This window comes from Fusarium vanettenii (assembly GCF_000151355.1).
Source record: "Fusarium vanettenii 77-13-4 chromosome 1 genomic scaffold NECHAsca_1_chr1_3_0, whole genome shotgun sequence".
In the NCBI taxonomy this organism is placed as follows: domain Eukaryota; kingdom Fungi; phylum Ascomycota; class Sordariomycetes; order Hypocreales; family Nectriaceae; genus Fusarium; species Fusarium vanettenii.
The window spans coordinates 2,861,905-2,881,402 of NW_003315881.1; the positions used below are offsets into that span (position 1 = coordinate 2,861,905).

The 19,498-nt window shown below is 51.1% G+C and overlaps 5 protein-coding genes across 5 annotated transcripts; 2 read left to right on the forward strand and 3 right to left on the reverse strand.

The window, feature by feature from the left end:
* Positions 1–2,149: 2,149 nt before the first annotated feature.
* On the reverse strand, positions 2,150–3,288 carry NECHADRAFT_75180 (uncharacterized protein; the record flags this gene model as incomplete). Its single annotated transcript, XM_003054405.1, has 4 exons — positions 2,150–2,184; positions 2,238–2,320; positions 2,430–2,822; positions 2,909–3,288. 4 exons carry the CDS (start codon positions 3,286–3,288, stop codon positions 2,150–2,152), a joined length of 891 nt encoding a protein of 296 aa, XP_003054451.1.
* A 1,433-nt stretch (positions 3,289–4,721) lies between these two features.
* NECHADRAFT_75181 (uncharacterized protein) lies at positions 4,722–5,669 on the forward strand (the record flags this gene model as incomplete). Its single annotated transcript, XM_003053690.1, has 1 exon — positions 4,722–5,669. The coding sequence occupies one exon, from the start codon at positions 4,722–4,724 to the stop codon at positions 5,667–5,669; it is 948 nt and encodes a 315-aa protein (XP_003053736.1).
* A 258-nt stretch (positions 5,670–5,927) lies between these two features.
* Positions 5,928–7,560, reverse strand: NECHADRAFT_75182 (uncharacterized protein; the record flags this gene model as incomplete). Its single annotated transcript, XM_003054406.1, has 4 exons — positions 5,928–6,696; positions 6,730–6,989; positions 7,043–7,213; positions 7,513–7,560. The coding sequence occupies 4 exons, from the start codon at positions 7,558–7,560 to the stop codon at positions 5,928–5,930; spliced, it is 1,248 nt and encodes a 415-aa protein (XP_003054452.1).
* Positions 7,561–9,114: 1,554 nt separating this feature from the next.
* NECHADRAFT_75183 (uncharacterized protein) lies at positions 9,115–11,559 on the forward strand (the record flags this gene model as incomplete). Its single annotated transcript, XM_003053691.1, has 1 exon — positions 9,115–11,559. The coding sequence occupies one exon, from the start codon at positions 9,115–9,117 to the stop codon at positions 11,557–11,559; it is 2,445 nt and encodes an 814-aa protein (XP_003053737.1).
* Positions 11,560–12,085: 526 nt separating this feature from the next.
* On the reverse strand, positions 12,086–14,231 carry NECHADRAFT_98906 (uncharacterized protein; the record flags this gene model as incomplete). The annotated part of the gene is made up of 3 exons (XM_003054407.1): positions 12,086–13,874; positions 13,936–14,019; positions 14,088–14,231. The coding sequence occupies 3 exons, from the start codon at positions 14,229–14,231 to the stop codon at positions 12,414–12,416; spliced, it is 1,689 nt and encodes a 562-aa protein (XP_003054453.1). The 3' UTR covers positions 12,086–12,413.
* Between the last annotated feature and the right edge of the window lie 5,267 nt (positions 14,232–19,498).

The window sequence follows — 19,498 nt, forward strand, 5'->3', positions numbered from 1 at the left end:
GTTTTCAGCCCTTGATCCCGGAGGGCAATGACCGGCCCAATCGATGGGGACGAGAGGGCCACGCCATCGACAAGTCGAGGGATTGAATTTCGACGCCCTCTTTTCCTTTTCTTGGGTGGTGTTTGGGCAGTTATCTGGTATTCCATATTTGGAAATTCTCCTACTGACAGGCGGGAGCTGAAACGCATGCAGAGAGACCTACAGGCAATCTCCAATCCTTGCCCTTGGGACACCATCAATCAGTTTACAGGACCCGCCCGAGGGAGAATCCCTCCCCGTCGTGTCTATCGGCGATTGAATCGTCGATTGCTCCCGCCAAGGGATACGGAATCTTAAAAAATCTGCCCACGACAGTTTGTTCTCGGGGGACGTGAAACCAGAGGCTGGGACCGCCAAACGAACGTCGGCAGCCAAGAACCACGCGTGCGATTGCAATTTCGGTCCTCCGCTGTCCCTATCCTTGAGGGCTCAAAGAATCCAGTGACACTGATCCGGTTTGCTCTTGTCCCGCAAGCGCTGCGCTGCGTTGGTGGGCAATCATGGTGGCTGCATACAATCATCTCGCTCACCCTGGCCGTTCAAACCCCTGACGATTGGCAGCCGTCCCTTTAGATAGGGCTGCCAGCACAGAGAGATGCGTATGTATGTCCTCGCCCGGCTTTGCTGGGCAGATTCGTACGTTGAAAACATGCGTCGTCGACTTCTCACGAGCCGCTGCGCGACGTTGCACACATCGTCGGTACCACGCGAACCGCGGGCATCCCTCAGGAGAGTGCAATCAACCCCCCTGGTGAACTCGTCAAAGGGGCCTGGCATCGGATGGCTCATGGTGCTACGGCACAGCGCCGCGAAGAGGAAAGAAGCAATTCGCTGCTCGAGGCCGGGGCAAGCGAGACGACGACGGGTCGACGCTCCGGGCCGCGGGTGGCCCGTCGAGCGCCTGCCGGGGGCCGTAGGTTCTCCCTTCATCTACTGATCTCTTTGGATGGGGAGGGGGATATGAAGTTATGCTGTTTGTTGTTGCTGTTCAAGCGTCCCCTGTTGTGACCTCCGGCCTGCCCACCGAGATGCAGGGCCTCCCGAGTTGCATTTTCCTTCTGCCGGGGTGAAACTTGACAAGAGAGGAAGGCCAAGATCCAACAGGATCAATCAGGTTCAGTCAGCGTTGCAGTCCTGAGACCGGTCAGCAAGGGTTTCGAACCCATCCAATTGCCCGCCTCTGCAGGTCTTTCAGCTCGACCCGGGCAGCGGCCACTTTCCCAAACCGTTCGTGGCGACTAGATGCGCCGTGTGGCAGATGCTGTCGTGGCGCCAGTAGACAACTGTAGATGCTCCAAGTCAAAGTGACAGATGTGTGTGTGATGGATGCTTCGTGCATGATTTGACAGGTGCTTAAAGGGGGTTATTGCTTCTCCTGACATGACATCTTTTTGTAGAGTGGGAGATACATGATTTGAGGACCATGTGACGGTAGCAGGACGCTGCAAGCGTCAACTTACTGCGTAACGCTCATTATCGTTTCAACTTACACCTTGGTGTGTAGGCATCTGACCCGTGATTCGTCGGTGGATATTCATCATCTTGGGTTGTATTGCATGTCTGATGGACAGAACAAGTTTACAAGTTGCGAGATTAGCGATCGTGGTTTATCAGTGTTTGTTGCAACGACGGGTACTTGGTTCAAGGGTTGTGTATTGCGGAATGGCGCTTGGCTATGCTCCCAAGGGGTATCAGTCAGTTTCGCTCTTTGTCTGCCGTTTGTTTAGGGACATTGTGAGAGGATACTCGGGAGTTCATGTAACTGATTGTCCTAGGAGCCTGCTTATCTGCCTTCAATAGACATGCCCTCTCAAAGAGTCCAGCTATCCAAAATAGATGGGTGAAACAAGTAGCTTGAATGGAAATATTGGGTTTTATAGGTATTGGATCCCTTATCGAGTTTTGTGGGAGTGAAGATGTCTCGAGTTGACCCAGGATGATGCTTCGTCTCAACCTTTAGTTTAGATAAGGCTAAGACGATGCTTCGTTGACAGCTATATGTGAATGGGAAACGCATTACTACTACTGTAATAAACTACTCTTACACCGGAGCCCCTTCTTCATGACGCCTTGAAACGTTGGTACAGCTCTCATGCTCACTCGTTGGCCTCTATAGCACCTTCTGCAGCTGGTTCTTGTCCTTGACTGGGACAAAACGTCAACTCGGTTGCCAGAACAAAGAGATTTAAACCACTTACATCGTATGGTCATGAGGGTAGCCACGCCTGCTGAGCTGGTGGTTGTGGACTGGGCCACACTCGACGTTGCAGCGCTCTGGGTCCTGTTCGTGAAACCCGTCCAGCCATTCGACATACGAGGAGGGATAGGTGCTCCCGTGTATTGATTCTTGGAGGAACTGGCAGATGTCTCCTCTCTAGTTTTGGTCAAACCATCTCCATTGGCTTGTCAGCACCAGGACAGGCATGATGAACGAGAAGAGGTTGATGGCAAAGGTCGACGCACCGGATGGCATTGGGGTGAGGACTGGGATCTCAGGGGAAGGAGTCGAAGCCACTTCAGTCGAGGTGTCTGTCGCAGCTGGAGTCGTTTCTGCCCCTGAACTGCCAGTTGAGGGAGAAGTGCTCGCAGCAATCGGTGTGCCCTTCAGGATGTGTGGTTCAACGTTCGTTGTCTCGCAAGTGGCGATGTAATCAGCAACTACTGACGCAAAGTTCTCGCCAGATTCGGCTTTCGACTCCTCTTGTATTTGATACAAGCCCAAGATGCAATCGGAGCATCTCTGGTACTCGAACTTCCCAGCCTCTTTCGAATCTTCCCACTCTCTAAGCAGGTCATAGCAGAACCTTCCCGTCTCTCTGCTCCTGGGTCAGCCTTGTCTCAAAAGCGCACTTGGAGGGGATCATCTTACGGGTCAATCAAGCAGAGCTTGTTGTACATGTCAATGAACTCGTTGATGTTATCCGTGCCCGTAAAGTTGCTGCCGTCGGGCCAGTGGACGATGTTGCTCTCTACTGGACAGGCCTTTTGTATGTCCTTTTTAAACTGGATGAGGGAGCCGTGGCATTTGGCAGTGCAGATCTTGGTCGCTTGCTCGACCGAAGGTATGATGTTTTCAGGTACATATCGAGCAAGTAATGTATCGCAGTCGAGAACCTTGTTCAAGGCTGCTTTGCATGTCGGCGTGATACCTTCAAAGGGACGAAAGTCGTAGTCGTACTTGTATTCGGGGAGCTGCTGGGCAGTTGCCGCACCCAGCAGCGAGACAAAGAGTATTCGAAAGTAATGCATCTTGTTTCTTGACGATTTGGTCTCTCTGGGGTGAACTGGCGTGAAATACTTATGTCTTTGCTGGTGTTTCATGTATAGATGTGCTAAGGGGATTGTGGCTCGAGCAGGAGTTAGAACCAACAACTCACGACCAACACTCACTATTATTGGATTTTGCTGACGGCTAAGATTAATACGTCGTATAGAATATGTAAAGTGTTTCAAGGGGTTGACATTTCGTCCTCATCGCGCCTGTTACGTTCGTAGCACCAGCCAGCTTCGTGAATTCTACCAGGCAGTCAATTCCACTTGTTGTTCGCGGCTATGACTTTCGCACCGACTTGTGGGCTTTCTACAATGTCACCGAGAAGAAATCGCCCGATGTTGACCTTGGTGAAGGTTTTGGGCGGTGGGACATCAAGCTTTCCCTTTATGAGTGGCTTCTCAAAGTCTTCAAGGTTGACGGATGGGATCTAGACCCTCTTGACCATCCCATCCTCTTCACTCTCCGCCAAACTTTCAACGACGAAGCCGCGTACGATGAGCTTCGTACTTTCACTCGGGGTCGTGTGACTGGGCACAACCAAAAGGCCGACCTAAAGTCTCTTCTTCATCCTCCAAGTGGCCCGTCCTGCGATTTTTACGAAGCCGTAAAGGAGACCAAGGGCCAGCTCAAGCAGTTTTACCTCTACATACTATAGCACGCCAATATCATTTATACCACCCCGTATATATCTTCAAGTAAGCCCCAGAGGAATTTCAAGGCAAAAATAAAGAGACAACCATCGTGTCGTGCACGTTGAAGGAGATGCTGGCCAAGAACCCTGAGGCAACATAACCACCACTACCCATGAGGAATGGGGTCCAAGTGAGACTTTCGAAATCAAGTGGGACTAATATGAGTAACGGTGGCGATTAGATAAAGCAAGATGGTTATGTTTAATGGTGAGCGGATAGGAAGAAGGATTTGAAGGGCAGGATAGATAATAAGGATAAATATAAGAGGAAAATATACTAAATTCCTCCTAATTTATACTAAATCTATACTATTCTTATCCTAAGATACTTCTCATTATATACTAAAGTGCATAGGTTTTGGCGACTTCTCTAACCTTGACTTGAAGTATCGCAATTCGAGACTTGATTGGTTGTCCCATACATGCCCAGGCTAGCTTCGCCTACACAAGGACCAGCACCACCCACCACAAGACACGAAACCATCAATGCTAACAGATTCAATCAGGTAACTTCAAATTAGACAACTCTGTTCTTCGAAGGATCTTAAGCGACCGAGCTATGGAATTGTTGGTGCGCGCTGAAACTTGAAAAGGTGGGGCAGTAGGCAACAGAGAAGGGTCAACATGGACTCTATTTATCTGCTAACTTGTGGCATCATTCTTAATCCTCAACGTCGTCCTTTTTCTCTCTTTAACTTCAACAATTGTACCCACACAATGACGGGCCGCGGGCGTGCAGGGAACCCCGTTCCGAAACTCCCTAGACCAGATGCCACCCTCGACATTCGCCCAGTCCCTAGAGAACGGCACTTTGACGTTCGGTCTGTCGGTCCAGGCGCTTCCCCTGATATCCATCAGACTGTCCGATCCATCGACGAGTTAGAGGAAGACCTCGTCGTGCCCAATTATGGTGGTCAACGCTGCCATTCGGAAGAGTCGCAGGATCAAGCTGTCCGCGAGTTTCTTGGCTTTATCATATCCGAGGGTCTTACCGATCACCGCAACCAAGACGAATTCACACCCGAAATCACCTGGGGATTTTGTATCTTTGTCACAAGCTACTCGAAAGAGGCTCAGAGGAACCTCGACTCAGCCGTGATGATGCTGGTCAAGATCGTGGACCGCTACTTTCGCGAGAACACCAGCCCTGAGTTTGCTATGTTTGGGCGGGAAGCTTTCAAGAGATTCAAGTTGGATTTGTTTGAGAATAAAGAGCTCCTCGAAGGTGCCTCGGATGATCGTGTGAGAGAAGAGTTCAACGCGTATGTAAGGAGCTTACATCTCTGGGAAGACGACTACGACCCAGATGCGCACCGCGCTCGATACTACCACGACAATCTCAACAGACCCCCCGGAAGCAGTCGTCTCAAGTTTTGCATAGTCTTGGACGAAGCAAAGATCAGCGAGTTGGCAGCCTTCAAATTCCCCATCAACCCCAAGGAGGACGATCGAGCACTTCGCAAGACCAGCGTCAAGATCATATGCCGTAGCTGGAATTACCCAGACGAGCCAAATTGCGAGACGGGCTACTTTGATGGGTCGAACCGCAAGTTCTTCTCGGGTATTGATCAACTGCCGCTTAACCGTCTCATAGAGGTGTATGAGAAATTGTCTCACTGGCATGTTGATGAGATGTTTCCTATGTTCAGGTTTTTAGATATATGAATGGATGCATGGAAATTATTATTAACATTTAACTTCATATCATGCATTCTCAGCAAATTGTTTCCTAGATACTCCCCCAGTTAATATCGCAACACGTTTCAACCAGCACGCAATCATTAAACTTAGGACACCAGGACGGCTTCGCTCAGTTAACCTCCTTGACAAAGAGTATTCGCTTCACAGCCGAATTATGATCTAAACATGATATAATAATAAGCAATACTATAATAAATCTTTGAATATTCTCTTTAGTTGCCTTTAGTATCTTTTATTTGTTTCCGCTTGCCTGACGTTGGGTATTCGCGGGACAGTGTTGTTGTAGGCCTCGACGATATCTCTTCCAACACGGTAACATCTTGAAGCGAAGTTGGTCGTTGCCACATGTGTTGGAACGGATGCGTAGACAAGAGAAAACTTAGTGAGAAAGAGATGGGCGGTGATTGCGAGTGTCTTAGTCTTGCCAGAGCCAGCAAACCCGAAGATGCTGATCAATCCCAGAGGAATAAGCTTCACGTATCTGGTGAATCGATCCTTTGCGTCAGGGCGAAGTCTGGAAAGAACCACCTCGATCATGTGGAGATCAGTGCCATGGAAAAAGTCAACCTTGGGCATCTGAGGGAGAGACCGTCCTCCGTCAGCAGAATGCAGAGCTGTCTGGGAGAGTTGGCTGGTGAGATCATCGATGTCATCACGCAGGAGAAGCGAATTGAATCCTCGACCCAACAGGAAATCTTTAAGGAAGAGATTCATGCTGAAGAGATGATCGATGTCCTTCTGAGTCAGTGTGGGTTTCTGGGTGCCGTTGGCCTTGATGGGCTTCGCAACCGTATTCATCTTATCGGCTTTGGTAGATGTGTCGGGGTTTGCTTCGCTAGTCTCTTGATTGTCATCTTCACTGTCAGTGTCATCGTCGTCGTCATCATCATCATCCAGCCTCTTCCTCTTCTTCTTGTCCTGAGTTGGCGCATCAGTCGTGTACTGGAAGACCTTTCCAATCGCGGCCACACGACGTTTGGAAACCATGGGGCTAGCGTCGAACTTCAGGTAGAGCGGTTCCTACTGCTCTTCTCCCTCAGAGTAGGACGCGAATGACTTGACCTCCACGGCACCGGCGGGTGCATCCGCAAGTGGTTCTCGTACTTTGAGAACCAAGTTGCCGTCATGAGGTTGCTCAGGGATGTGTACAGGCGCGACGGCTGCCTTCCAAAACATGTTGTCCTTTGTTCCTTTTGCAGAAGGTGGTGGCGGGAGGTCAAAAAAGACGTTCACATCTGCGCCCTCCCTGGTCACACGAGGGATAGTGAACTTGTATTTTTCCATCTTCACAGCGAACGGTTAACAAGCTGTTTTGATCAGGAACTGGGAGTACTTACGAATTCGGCATCAAGTGTCATCACGAGGAAGTGGACGCCACTGCTACTGGTCTTGATGAACCGACCCTTCACCTCGATAGATCGAATCTCATCGCAATCCTCGACTACCCAGAAGATCTCCTGCACAGCGGATTCCGTGAGGGATGTCTGGGCATCGTTGGGGATGTTGAACTAGTAAAGGCCAGTATCTCCATCAATAGCCACGATATAATTGTTCTCGTGGAAGTATTAGAGAAGTTGCCAAAATCTATGCACTTTAGTATACAATGAGAAGTATCTTAGGATAAGAATAGTAGAAATCTATCATAATTTAGGAGGAACTCGGCATATTTTCCTCTCAGATTTTGATTATCTTGCTATAAGATATGCACATAATACTGTTCAGTGTTTGCTGAGGCATATGTCTATCTCTACGGTTGACGAGAGGCCCGCCATGTTGAGGTACCCTGGCGCTGGCGTTTTGCCAACACCTCGGACTTGATGGTATCAGCTTCGCCGTCATCTCCCTCCTGGACCATGTTGTCTATTCCTTGGAGCCAGTGTCGGGAGGGGCTGATGAAAAGAGCGCCGACCTGTCCCCTGTTTGTCGCAAACAGGAACCGTATCTGTGTCGGCGAGACCGGAAGACTTCTCTTTGAGTGTTTGCTGCAGGCGATGGAGGTTAGCGCGATATGGGCTGATGATTATAAACTCGTCGTCGGCGGGATGCGTCGAATGGCAGAGCTGTCATATATTGTGATTTGGTATTTGGTAGGCAAGAATAATTGGGCGATATCGCAGAGCTTTTTCGATGGTCTATGATGGTTAATGTATAATACATGATGGTTATGAATCATTCATGTGCCAAACATCTTCGTGGAGTTTGTTTTACTTGAGCCTCCTTCGACAAACCTGGTCCATCCATCGACGATCTGAACCGTTGCTAAGCTAGCATTAGGCGTCTCTAGATGAGAATTACAAGGCAGCTCATATTGGCTTGGTGATTTGGTGTGGGCTTTGATCACACTGACAAAACTCACGTATTTCTCATGATGTGGTGAGCTTCAAAGCTATCAAGTGACCAACTGCTTCATACTGTATATTTGCAAGGGCAGTCCGGGCAGTCTTTCTGGCGTTCCTGCATAATCGATCTTGGGAGGTATAGGGATCGTTTTATACATGTAGGGGTGTGGTTGGTGCAATCAGGTGTAAGCTGAGACCAGAGAGATCCTGCACGTAGGGTATCATGCGTCTCGAGTTTCACCAGGCACATGTCTTGCATTATTCCATGGCGAGAGAGTGGTTAGCATTAATGAGGCCGGACACATGCCGGTGTGATAGCGCCCAACGTTGCTGAGGAGAACTTGTAGGATCAGCAACTTGGCATTAGAGCAATTCGAGTCTTGCCTGCATCCGAGGGAATTCCAAGCGGAGACAGACGAGTCACTGTTGTTGACCTGGCATTGCAGGCGGGACCAGTCGTACGACTGATGGGCAACGTCGTGGAGAAGGATATCAGCGGGCTTCCTTGCTTTTTCCTTGTACGGATAGACAAGCAGCAGGCGGTGGAGACACGATAATGATCTGAGATGCAAGAAACAGTCTGACTTGAGTTAATATCAATACAACAGCTGACTCTTGACCGTAATCTCTTTCGATCTTCAACTTAAACAGAGTCGATCATCATGTGTAGGGTGCACGAGACAGTTGTCAATCGCCTACCCCGCTGTAGGGCTCAGAAACAGTGGCTCCCCCTTGTCCCCGTCAGGGCGTTGACGCCTGAAAGCTGGAGCCGTTGTGGGTCCAAAAGCCCCGAACAACCGAGAACGAACCCACTGAGGTTTAGCGGAAGGAGGGTCCGGCGCCAACCTCTCCCGACCCAACATCAACCCACCTGCAAATGGACGGCACCGTGCGAGGGGCAACCATGATCCATCCATCCATGGTCGTCGTCGTGATTGGCGAATTCCCCATCTTGTCGTCCATCAGGCCGTCAGTCCGGGCGGTGACGTTTTGCTGCTCTTGTTTATCTTGAGCCGTATACCGCCCATGGAGAGCTGGTTTCTTCAAAAACACCACTCGACCGCATCACCATGACCGACTCCCGAGAGCGCGCAAACCTCCGTGTTCCTCGTCCCCGGCCCGGCGTCACCAGAAGCCCCTCCACCCGTTCCTCAGCCGCCTTTGAAGACTTTCGCCCTCCCCCAGGCGGCCCCGCTGGTTCTCAGGCCCTCCGCGGGAATTCCTCCAGGATCTCTCTCAATTCTCTCAATGAGCAGTTTGCGTCTACGCGCCAAGAGTATGAGCTGTGGGACGACGATGGGAGCTCGGTTTATGAACGCTTGACCAACGCATCTGAAGCGGGGGACACCGAGGCCGGCGAAAAGATCCTCATGAGTTCGGCTGATGGATTTGGGCTGCTATACCATGCCGACGAAGCTCCATCTGGCCCAGGGACGTCTTATTGGGACTACTACGACATCCTTTGCCTTCCTCGAGACGGAAAAGAGTTGTCACAGGAGCAGATTCGAAGTGCATACTTCCGCCTCTTCCTCCTCTTTTATCCCGATAGTTATCCTGAACATCTTCGTCCAATTGCTCGCCAGCAATTCCTTCGCGCCCAGGAAGCCTTCGAGACACTGATTGATCCTATCCGCCGAGCGCAGTATGACCTAGATCATTTTCTACATGTCGAGGACGCTCGCAGAGCATCATCAGAGTACGAAACAGCTTTTAAGGAAGCTGTCCGGAACCGGGTGCAGAATGGCATCCAGACAAGCTCCGATTTGGGTATCCGGCTGGACGCATCAAGATCTTCCATAGACCACTCGGGTCCTCGACTACTGGACTTTGCTCTAAGCCATTCCGTGACAGTGGACGTTCCCTCACTGCGCAAGCTAGTACAGCCTCAAGTCTCGCGGTTAGAGCGCTTTGCGGCAAGCAAACAGCAGCAAGCAGTGGTTGAGGGACCTTTTCAGCCTACAGTCGAGGTGGCCACACCAACTCTGACTGTATCTGGATCTACATACGGCATTGCAGGAGATACGTCTATGCTACCGACGACACTGTTGTACGATCGATATCAACCACTTTTGCCCTTGACGATTCCTCGGAACCGCCTCATCCAGCTCGTCGAGAACCGGCTTTCGCCATTGGTAACTCTACGATACAGACAAGAGTTCCTGAACCGCTCGCCTATATCATCTCCAGACAAGTTCAGATGGGTCAAGACCGCCATCGAGCTTGAGTCTGATATTCTACCCGAGTTGTCGGCCACTAGCCGCCTCTACCACCAATTCACCCTCCCCAATGTCTCAGAGCCAACAACCCTCGAGTATAGCATACAGTCTTCCCGACATGAGCCCCCTACTCAACCACGAATTACACTCGGACTTCACCAGAAGCTGTACCATGGCACAGGATTCCTGCGTGCGGATAGTGGCGACTGGGTGTTCGGTTCTGGTCACTCTGGCTGGTTCTCCGACTTCTCAAGGATGAACCCCAACATGTTCAGTGCCGAGTCTCCTCTGAAGACGTCCCCTACTCTGGAATTGGGCTTCCGAACAGGGTCGTCGGAGCGAGTTCCAGTGCCAGGCTCCTCAGACTCGCCTGGTAGCGAGAGTGGCATCAGGGGCCTTGACCACGAACTCAACTCTTCCTGCAATCACGGAACCTGGGCTATCTCTGCCTCGGCGACACCTACTTCGGCTGCAGGTCTCCTACGATATAGCAAAGACCTCGACCTCCCCTTTCAAACTCCCTCGACATCCCTCGACCCTGGAACGCCCTCGTCCGCCCGCATGGAAGTCGAGCTCTGTTCCAACACCTTCCAAGACCGATACCTCGCCCTCCGTAACCTCTGGTCTGTCGGCCATTTTGCCCGCATCGGCATAGAGCTTGGTATCAGTCTTCACAACCTCCACCTCTCAGTCTATTGGTCCCGACTTGGCCAGCGTCTTAGCGTGCCCCTTCTTATCGCTCCCCGTGCCCTTATCGGACCAAGTGTAATCTTCTGGGCCGGCGCACTACCTTTTGTTGGTCTTGCTGCACTCGAACTTGGCCTTGACCATCGCCGCCGTCGCAGACGTTCTTCGCGTTCTCGTCGACGCGTGGCGAGAGCAGAGGCTGCTACTGGCAAAGCCAACATGGCCACCGTCCGACATCGCTATGAGGCCGACAACGTCACCGTGCTCCTCTCCCAGGCCGTCGAGGGCCGACAGAAGCGCCAATTGACCCTCGGCGGGCTTGTCATCGTCAGCGCCAAGTACGGTGTCCCCAGCGAAGACGGTACGCTCTCGACGGGCGAGCAGGTTGCCGACGTCACCATCGGACTGGCTGCCCTCGTCGACGACTCACCCGACGCCCGCGGACCAGCCCTATCCATCCCCCGTGGGGTGCGCAAGAGCCGCCTTCCGGGATTCTGGGACCCTGCTCCGGGCCGTGACAAGGTTCTCCGAGTTGAGTATTCGTTCCGAGGAGTTGCAGACGTGATCGAGGTTGGCGGCCGTGAGGAGCTGATACTCCCGCCTCAGGCGTAAATTTACGGATGTTCACGTTATTATTATTTTCTGACTTTATGCCACCCAAAATGGGGATCAAAGTATCACAGTCAATGTCTAAAAAATTTCAACAGTAATTTCTTCTTGTCCAGGCCTAATGAGCCTGAGTCTGTTGAGTCATTACCCCTGGACAAGAAGAATTACTGTTGAAATTTTTTAGACATTGACTGTGATACTTTGATCCCCATTTTGGGTGGTATCATCATGTGTAATGAAGAGATAAACGAAACGACATGACTGCATGATACGGGCTTCGTGGGGATTGGAGGAGGATATAGATGACGGCTTTGCATTTTCTTGGTAGCACAGCCAGGTCCGACGATAGAAATATTATCTATGATACCTATCAGCTTGAAAGCCGTTGAGTGTGTAACCAGGAACAAGGGGTTAGCCAACTCTTTCATCCGAACTCTGTTGCACTGATACGAACTTATGTGATACCAACTCGTGAACCATGTGTAACAAGACATGTGCGAGGTTGAACTTGTACCTCGAGACCAAGTATCACAATTCACGATAAGCCTAGGCAAGGGACAAAGAAGAATAGATTGACGCAATAACGCTGTCTTTATCGTACATGACACCATCCCTCTAATCCAGGCACAAAAACAAACACCTTGTGCGCAGTGTCTCCCAACCAACTTTGGTCCTCCAGTAAGGACTCTTGCTCATACCATAGAAACGCCTAACCCACTTTTTGTTTGTCAAAGGAAATAAATTATTGGTATAGAAAACGTAATGAGAGAGAAAACCAAGGCTCAGTTGGTATAGACATGACCAATTATCCCCTTGTTAACTGAAAACATCGAGACTGCCGTCTAGACAAAAGTCCATTAATGCTCATGTCTATGAGGACTGGTCTGGCTGTGTGACGAGTCACTGGCTCGACGAATTGAAGAACCCCTGGACGAGGCTTCTCTGCTTGGGCAGCAGCCCTGGGCCTGACAGTCGTCGATACACTCGAGGAGGCAAGCGTCACCCTTGATGCCGTCAAAAGTGCCATCGAGGGTAAGAGCTTGAGCGTCTGCGTCGTGCCGGTGCTTCTGGTCGAAGCAGAACTCGGGCTGGATAGTGGCACTGTGGATGCCGAAGCCGTGGAGACACTTCCTGGCCCGACGAGCCAGCTCCATGTACTTCTCACCACTGTGCGAGTCGATGGGGAAAGAGACCTGGATGTGCATGCTGGCGACGAGCTTTGTGTCGGAAAGTTGCCAGACGTGGATGTGATGGCAGGTAATGACGCCAGGGAGTGCCTCGATATCCTGGCGAATCTCGGGAATGCTAATATGCTCAGGGGTAGCCTGGAGAAGAACTCGTGCGGTACCGCGTGTGAGAGGAATGCAAGTCTTGAGAATGATGGCGGTGATGAACAGAGAGACAGCGGGATCGGCATAAACCTTTCCAGGCCAGTCGGTAAGCCAGATGATCAGAGCGGTAGCCATAACACCAATGTTGCCAAGCATATCGCCAATGACGTGAAGAACCATGGCGTTCATACCCATGTCGTCGTGACTGTGGCCATGGCTGCTCTTCTTGCCAGGCTGTTTGGGCAGAGTATGGTGGTGACCGTTGTGAACACTCGAGTCTCGGCGTCGTCGGGGGGAGTGAGAATGAGAATGAGATTGGACAAGAGTCGTCTGTGTGGTGTTGACACCAGAACCGCCATTCCTAGGGACACTCTTGAGGAGAGGCGATTCCTCGTTCGCCTCCTCATCCATAAGAGGGGTCTCCGAATCGGCTTCGCTGTCGCTGGGAGACTCTCCCATGGTTGCGGCGATGATATCCTGTCGGAAGCTTGCGGGGTGGATGCTAATATCTTCGAAGTTGGAGAATCGCGAATGTCCACTCCTACTGGATCGGCGATAATGTCGGCCCCTCGAATGCGTGGAATGTCTGTTGCTGGTGCTGGACTCCTCCCTGGTGTGACGATGCTCAGTCGCGCGGCGGACAACGACCTCGGGAGGGACATCGGCGGCATCGTCGTGGCTATGGTATCCAGCATGACCTTCCTCTTCGTCGTGAGCGTGGTTATGTGAGTGGCCGTGAGCATGATCGTGTCCATCGTGATCGTGGTCGTGTCCACCAGGTCCGTGAGAATGGCCGTGGCCACCGAGAACAAAGAAGCCGACAAAGTTTGAAAAGAGACCAGCGCTGCCAACAATGAGCATGAGCTTGGGGTTGTCGATCTCCGGGGGCTCAATGAATCGGGTCAAGGCTTCGAGGACGATGGAGACGCAGAGGGCGATGAGGAAGACGGCGTTGAAGAAGGCACCTAGAATCTCGGCGCGAACCCACTACGGGTGTATGTTAGCCATGAACGTGGATGCGCGGGCGTTGGGGCGTCTAGGGACCTACACCAAAGGTAAACTGGTCGGTTGAGACCTTTTGGGATGCCTTGACAGCCCAGAGGCCGATAACCAGGGAGATGATGTCATTGAGCTACGTTGAACGTTAGTAGATGGTCCAAAAGCCAATTCACTCGTGAAAGAGCGCGCGAATTGACTGACCATGTGGAAGGCATCGGCCATGAGGGCCAGCGAGTGGGCGAGGAAACCGGTAACGAGCTCGAGCAGGAAGAAGGCCGTGTCAATTGCGATCATGACCTTGATCCTGGTGCTCTTGGACCAGGCCATCTTCTCGAGGATACCCATGGCGAAAGATGATGAAGGCGCCAAGTAAGGCGCCGAGTGTATAGAGGCGATTGAAGATGGATGGAGAAGAGGAGAGAGGGGAATCGATGGTTTCGTTCGCGGGCGGAGGCGAGGGTGAAGGCGGAGATTTCAGTGGTTTGCGATGACGGAATGCGACAGTGGAGGCCGATGGCCCTGGGCCAGGGAGAAAGGCCAGGGGCGAGGAATGTCTCGGGGTGAATACGGGAGGAAATTGGCGAAGCGATACTGAGCGATAAGAAAGAAGAGAAAGAACAAGATGTATGCAAGATGCAACACAAGCAATAAAAAGACGCCTCGGGGACGAGGGATGAGATGTAAGAAGGAAGAAGAATGGGCTTAGCAAGAAAGAAGTTGTTTATTAGAGAAAGCTGAGATAATAGAACCAACGGGTGGCAAAGCTAAAAAGGCACCAGCAAACAGTGAAGAGACGAGACCGAAAAGAAACAAAGCCGAGACTCGATCGGGAAGTACCCGCCCTACGCCCTTGTTAATGCGGCAGAGGGAAAAGAGAAGAGTCTTAGCAGCTTTAAGACATGGCTACCACTAGTTTAGTAACCTCTTTAGCACCGACAAGTTCATTGCCGACACCCGGTTAGAATTTGGGACCTGTCCGCGAACCGCGTCAGAGAATGTAGCATCACGAACGAAAAAGTGCCGTGTAAAGCTGTGGGCGTTACGCACGTCATGCACGCACCATCAGTTGATCTGCCCCTTGCCAAATGCAACAGTTCCTTTCTTCTGATCCCTTGCCGTTTTCCCTTTCCCTTGCCGCCTTGTCCGACAGGGGCGTAGGTGGTCACCTCCATCAGGTTGCTAGCTCAATTGAGGTCCCTTGTGGCTCTCCCGATTGTCCAGTAACTGGCCCTGCTCGTCGATAAAAGAGTTCAGCTCCAGGGTTCACTTTTCACTACCAGCCCGCCCGGTTCGGCCCATCCATTCCTCTTTCTGCCAGCTCTGTCTCGAACATGTATCTATCATGGCGGCCTGAAGAGATTGCGCAGCAGAACCAAGACACGCAGCCGTGCCGATGCATGCGCCCAAGTCTACTGCAGGACCTATTGCTCGGCAGAACCATGCCCTCGAATCAAAGCCTGTCCTACAAGACACTTTCGGAGGTACAAAGACGCCTGGTCAAAGGGTGGAGATGCCTTCCCGTTGTACCAACGCTTCCTCGTCGGTTCGGGACGGATCCATCTCTACCCGGTCACCTGTTCTGTTCCCACCAACTCCAGCTCCGGCTTCGGGAGGATTCGTTGTAGAGTGTTAGTTACTCTTGAGTGACCTTTGTGCGATGGATGGCGAAAAGGAAGGATCTGGAGACAATCTAGAGACAATCTCGAGCCCTGAGATGGTCATCGCACTCTCGGAGATTTAACATGTGACATACTGCAGTGGTAAGCTGCTCATGTCGCGATGATCATCTTCAGTCCTACCTACGTCAGCGCCTACAGCCAATCTGTCTCGTCTCGCGCAGAATATTGCTATTGGATCCGCCAGCTTCGGGTCCCCCATCCGAGCGTCTTTTCCATGAAGGTTCTCCAAAATTGTCAAGATTGATAAGGATCTGATAATGCATCAGGTGGACAAGCGATTGCGATTCCGGAAGGGTCTCTACGGAACGGATACTCAGATCGACGTTACCCCAGCAGGATCCATCCATATCGAACCACGTTAATTCCGTCTCCCCAACAGTTATCCCGGCGGTTTATGTATCCCGTTTGGAAGCCCGTATTCGGCATTGTCGTGGCTCTTGCTTACGTTTGACGCGCCTTGGGCACATAGGAAGACGCGGGGTGGAGGAGACAGCCGCACACGAAACATGGTGCTCCCATGGCCTTGAAGTAACATTGACGATATTCAATGGTTTGTTTGCCGACATTCAAGACTCCGGTCAGACAAACATACCTGGGCATCAACTGTGCATTCACCAGCCAAACGAACCCGTTGAATCTAGGCAGCCTGAGCTGGGTTTGTGTAGATACTTTGGCGCATATTGAATTGGGCTTCGATCTCGATCCATCGCTTGCTGGATACTTGGAGAAGGCAGGTAATACCGAGTCACTCCTCCCTTTATCATTCTTTGCTTGTGCTCATAGGCACCCGGCTCCTTGCACCATCTTACATTCAGCCACCTACCGCTCAGAAACTCAGCCCAACCACTAGTCATCTGCATGGCGGTATATCCCCTGCTTGATTCGATCATTTCTCTTCAAAGTGCAATCCACCAGTCCTTTGAGGATACCTCACCCCAGGTTACAGACATGACAGCTGGAGGTCTAGCCCGCTTCACTGAGGCACACATTGCTGGGAAAACCCTCTCTCCATCCCCAGGCTTCACCCCTCTGTTCCCTTTGATAGATTCACTCACAGTGTTATCAACGCTCACCGCCCACTGCCCATGAGTGACCGAAGGGCAAAGACTAATTGAACCGCTGGAGTCATTTGGCCATTGGTATTGCTTCGCCATGTATTAGACATATTAGTGGTAATGAATACGATCACCGAGGGTGTCGAAAGCACGAGTAAAGCCCTATCCCAGGTTCTCGGCAAGCTCAAGAATCTTGAAGTCGTCGGGGATTCTCTATCAGAAAAGAAAACCCCGGCCAGGTTCATCAAATTTCCTTACCATAGAGTCAAGGACTTTGTTAGCCGAGTTGAGGACCGTATGACCTTGAAGTATCATTTAATCGACAAACCACGAGGGACCAAAGCTCGCTGCGTCACTCTTAGGGGTCTTCCAGGCCAAGGCAAGATATCTCTGGCAATCGAATTCTGACAACGATACATCGATCAACCTTACCAGTCAATATCATGGATTGACACTTCTTCTAATAATACCATTGACTATGACCTGTCTGTTTGTGCCGAGGAGATCCTCGGTCATGATGACGGCAGGTTCCCCTTCGCACTGGACGGCAGAGCCCAAGCCATTTTTTTGCCATCTTGCCAACACCAAGACCCCTTGGCTGGTTGTCTTCGACAGCGTTGACAAGCCTGAGATGATTCGAGCGATCAAGAGGTACTTCCCACTGGCGCAAAAATGCCTCTGTTCCGATCACCACTCGTCGGCAGAATGTCTAGGACTTTTTGCGACTGGATGGATCTGTCAACATCGAAATCATGGAAGAGGAAGATGCCGTGGAGTTACTTATGCAAGCCTCAAAGAGTGGTGACACCAAGGACATAGAGCCTCGGGGCAAGTTGGTGGTCCGCAGCATTGTTGGCTAGCTCTGGATGAACCCCTTAACCATCGTCCAGGCAGGGCTACACACCCGCCGCTCACGCCTCGACTTTACGGTCTTTCTAGAAAGATGCAAGGGCTAGTCTGAGACACTGTCAGATGGATTGATAGCTACTGATTACATCACGAACCTGGAAGGGCATGGCATGCTTCAAGACGTGGCACGTCTACATCTTGCACAGACAGCTCCAAATGAGTACGGGAACTTACACTTGGATCTTGCATTCCATTCTGAACAACCGACGATCGTTACTGAGCCTTTCCATAAAGGTATATTCTACGAGCCAACTGGAAACTGGCTGAGTGATGTTAGTCTTTTGTTGAGCCCTGGGGGATGCCGCCGTGGGAGGAACAAGTTGGGCAACTCATCCTCGATATGGGCTCTTCAGAGATGGGATATGGCTCCCCTGAGTGTCATTACATCTGTGATTTCGCGAGAGTGATTGAAGAACTGAGCTCCGAGGTTGGCATGTTTGCACAAGAACATAGGGCACCGGGGATTGATGGGAAGTTGGTAGATAAGCCAGGGACGTGGTTCAATTTGCCACGGTGTCCGATGAGGCCATTAATGATTGGCATGAGGCTATAGATAAGCCCAGAGTCCATACGACACCAGACTCACTACTTTTTGAGGCACTGGAATGGTTGCTGCCAGTACTGAAACAAACTGGTATCTCTGGCAAAAAGTTCATCTACCACGTTGAACTTCTAGGTTAAATTCTTACTCTACAGGGCTCGTGGACGACCAGGGCCCAGCGACAGTAGCTTTTAAAGGAGCTGCTGACCCTCGGAGTCTTGGAACCCGTGCAGAGCCAGGTGCCTCTTGATATAGTCAGGAGTTTGGTCATGCTCAAAGCCTGCCTCGATCTTGGCAGGGCAGAAAACGTGGACGTGTTTATACTACATGCGATGGGCATTTATGAAACAAACTTGGCGTATCTCGATGGCAGAGGAAGAGATGCCCCGTCAACTCTGAGAGCTGCATCTGGTGGCTTTGCAACGATTCGGGGGCGAGGGATCTTGATATCCACTGCAATATTAACATGGCTATATGCTCCCACCACATGGACCTTAGTAACAAAACTCTTAGAATCGTGACAAAGGCACTCAGAAATATCCGTGAATTCGGCGATGCTGCCCTGTTCAGGAGTCGGGAAAGGCCACTCACTTGTTTTCGCTTTCGTGTTCTGAGCGCCTTGGGACATGGTACGCAGGTAGTAGAAAGCACAAGGGAGATAGTTTCCCAGGTATGGGGAAGCGACTTACGACTTGCAGTGAGATCTTTGTTGGTTGACCTTGTTTCAATATTGCTCGAGGCACAGCGGTTTGACGAAGTAGAGGCGGTGGCGAAAGAAGCAATATGCGGGCATTCTAGCCTAGGTTATCTGGAGATATACGATAATATACGGGTGGCTTATTATGTTCTCCAAAATGCGCTTGGCCGTGTACGCAAGGAGCGTTAGACGCTCACGATGAGTCTAGCTGAAGAGCATAGGATGGTGATGTAGGCGAAGACTTGTGTATGATGATTGTCTACGAGAGAGCTGCCCGGTACACAGCGAAGATACATAAGAGCATCTACAGAGTGGCTCATTGATGTCTTTATACTGAGCCAGAATCATAGTTTCCTTGTGGACAAAGATGACTTCCTCTGGTGGTGAGATGATGAAGGACGCCTCCGTAGACCAGTAACCAATCATTGTTAGCGCCCTGACAGCGGCTTTAGCGGCCCGCACCGCTGGGGCTTCTAGCCGGACCCGTCGCGCGTATGCATGTACAAACGGCTGTCATGGCGCTTACGTCTGGGTATTCCATCTCTATCTAACACTTCAATATCTCATTTCATCTTGATTTTTTCACTTCTATTCAATGACAAATATCCCATATATTTCTTTTTGAGTAACGACCGAAAACGCCTAGCTATACGGGAGGCCTACCATTTCGTCGACACAGCCTGGCGGGCACCACACCATCTGCCGCGGCCCCCGTTCGCCTTGCCGCCCAG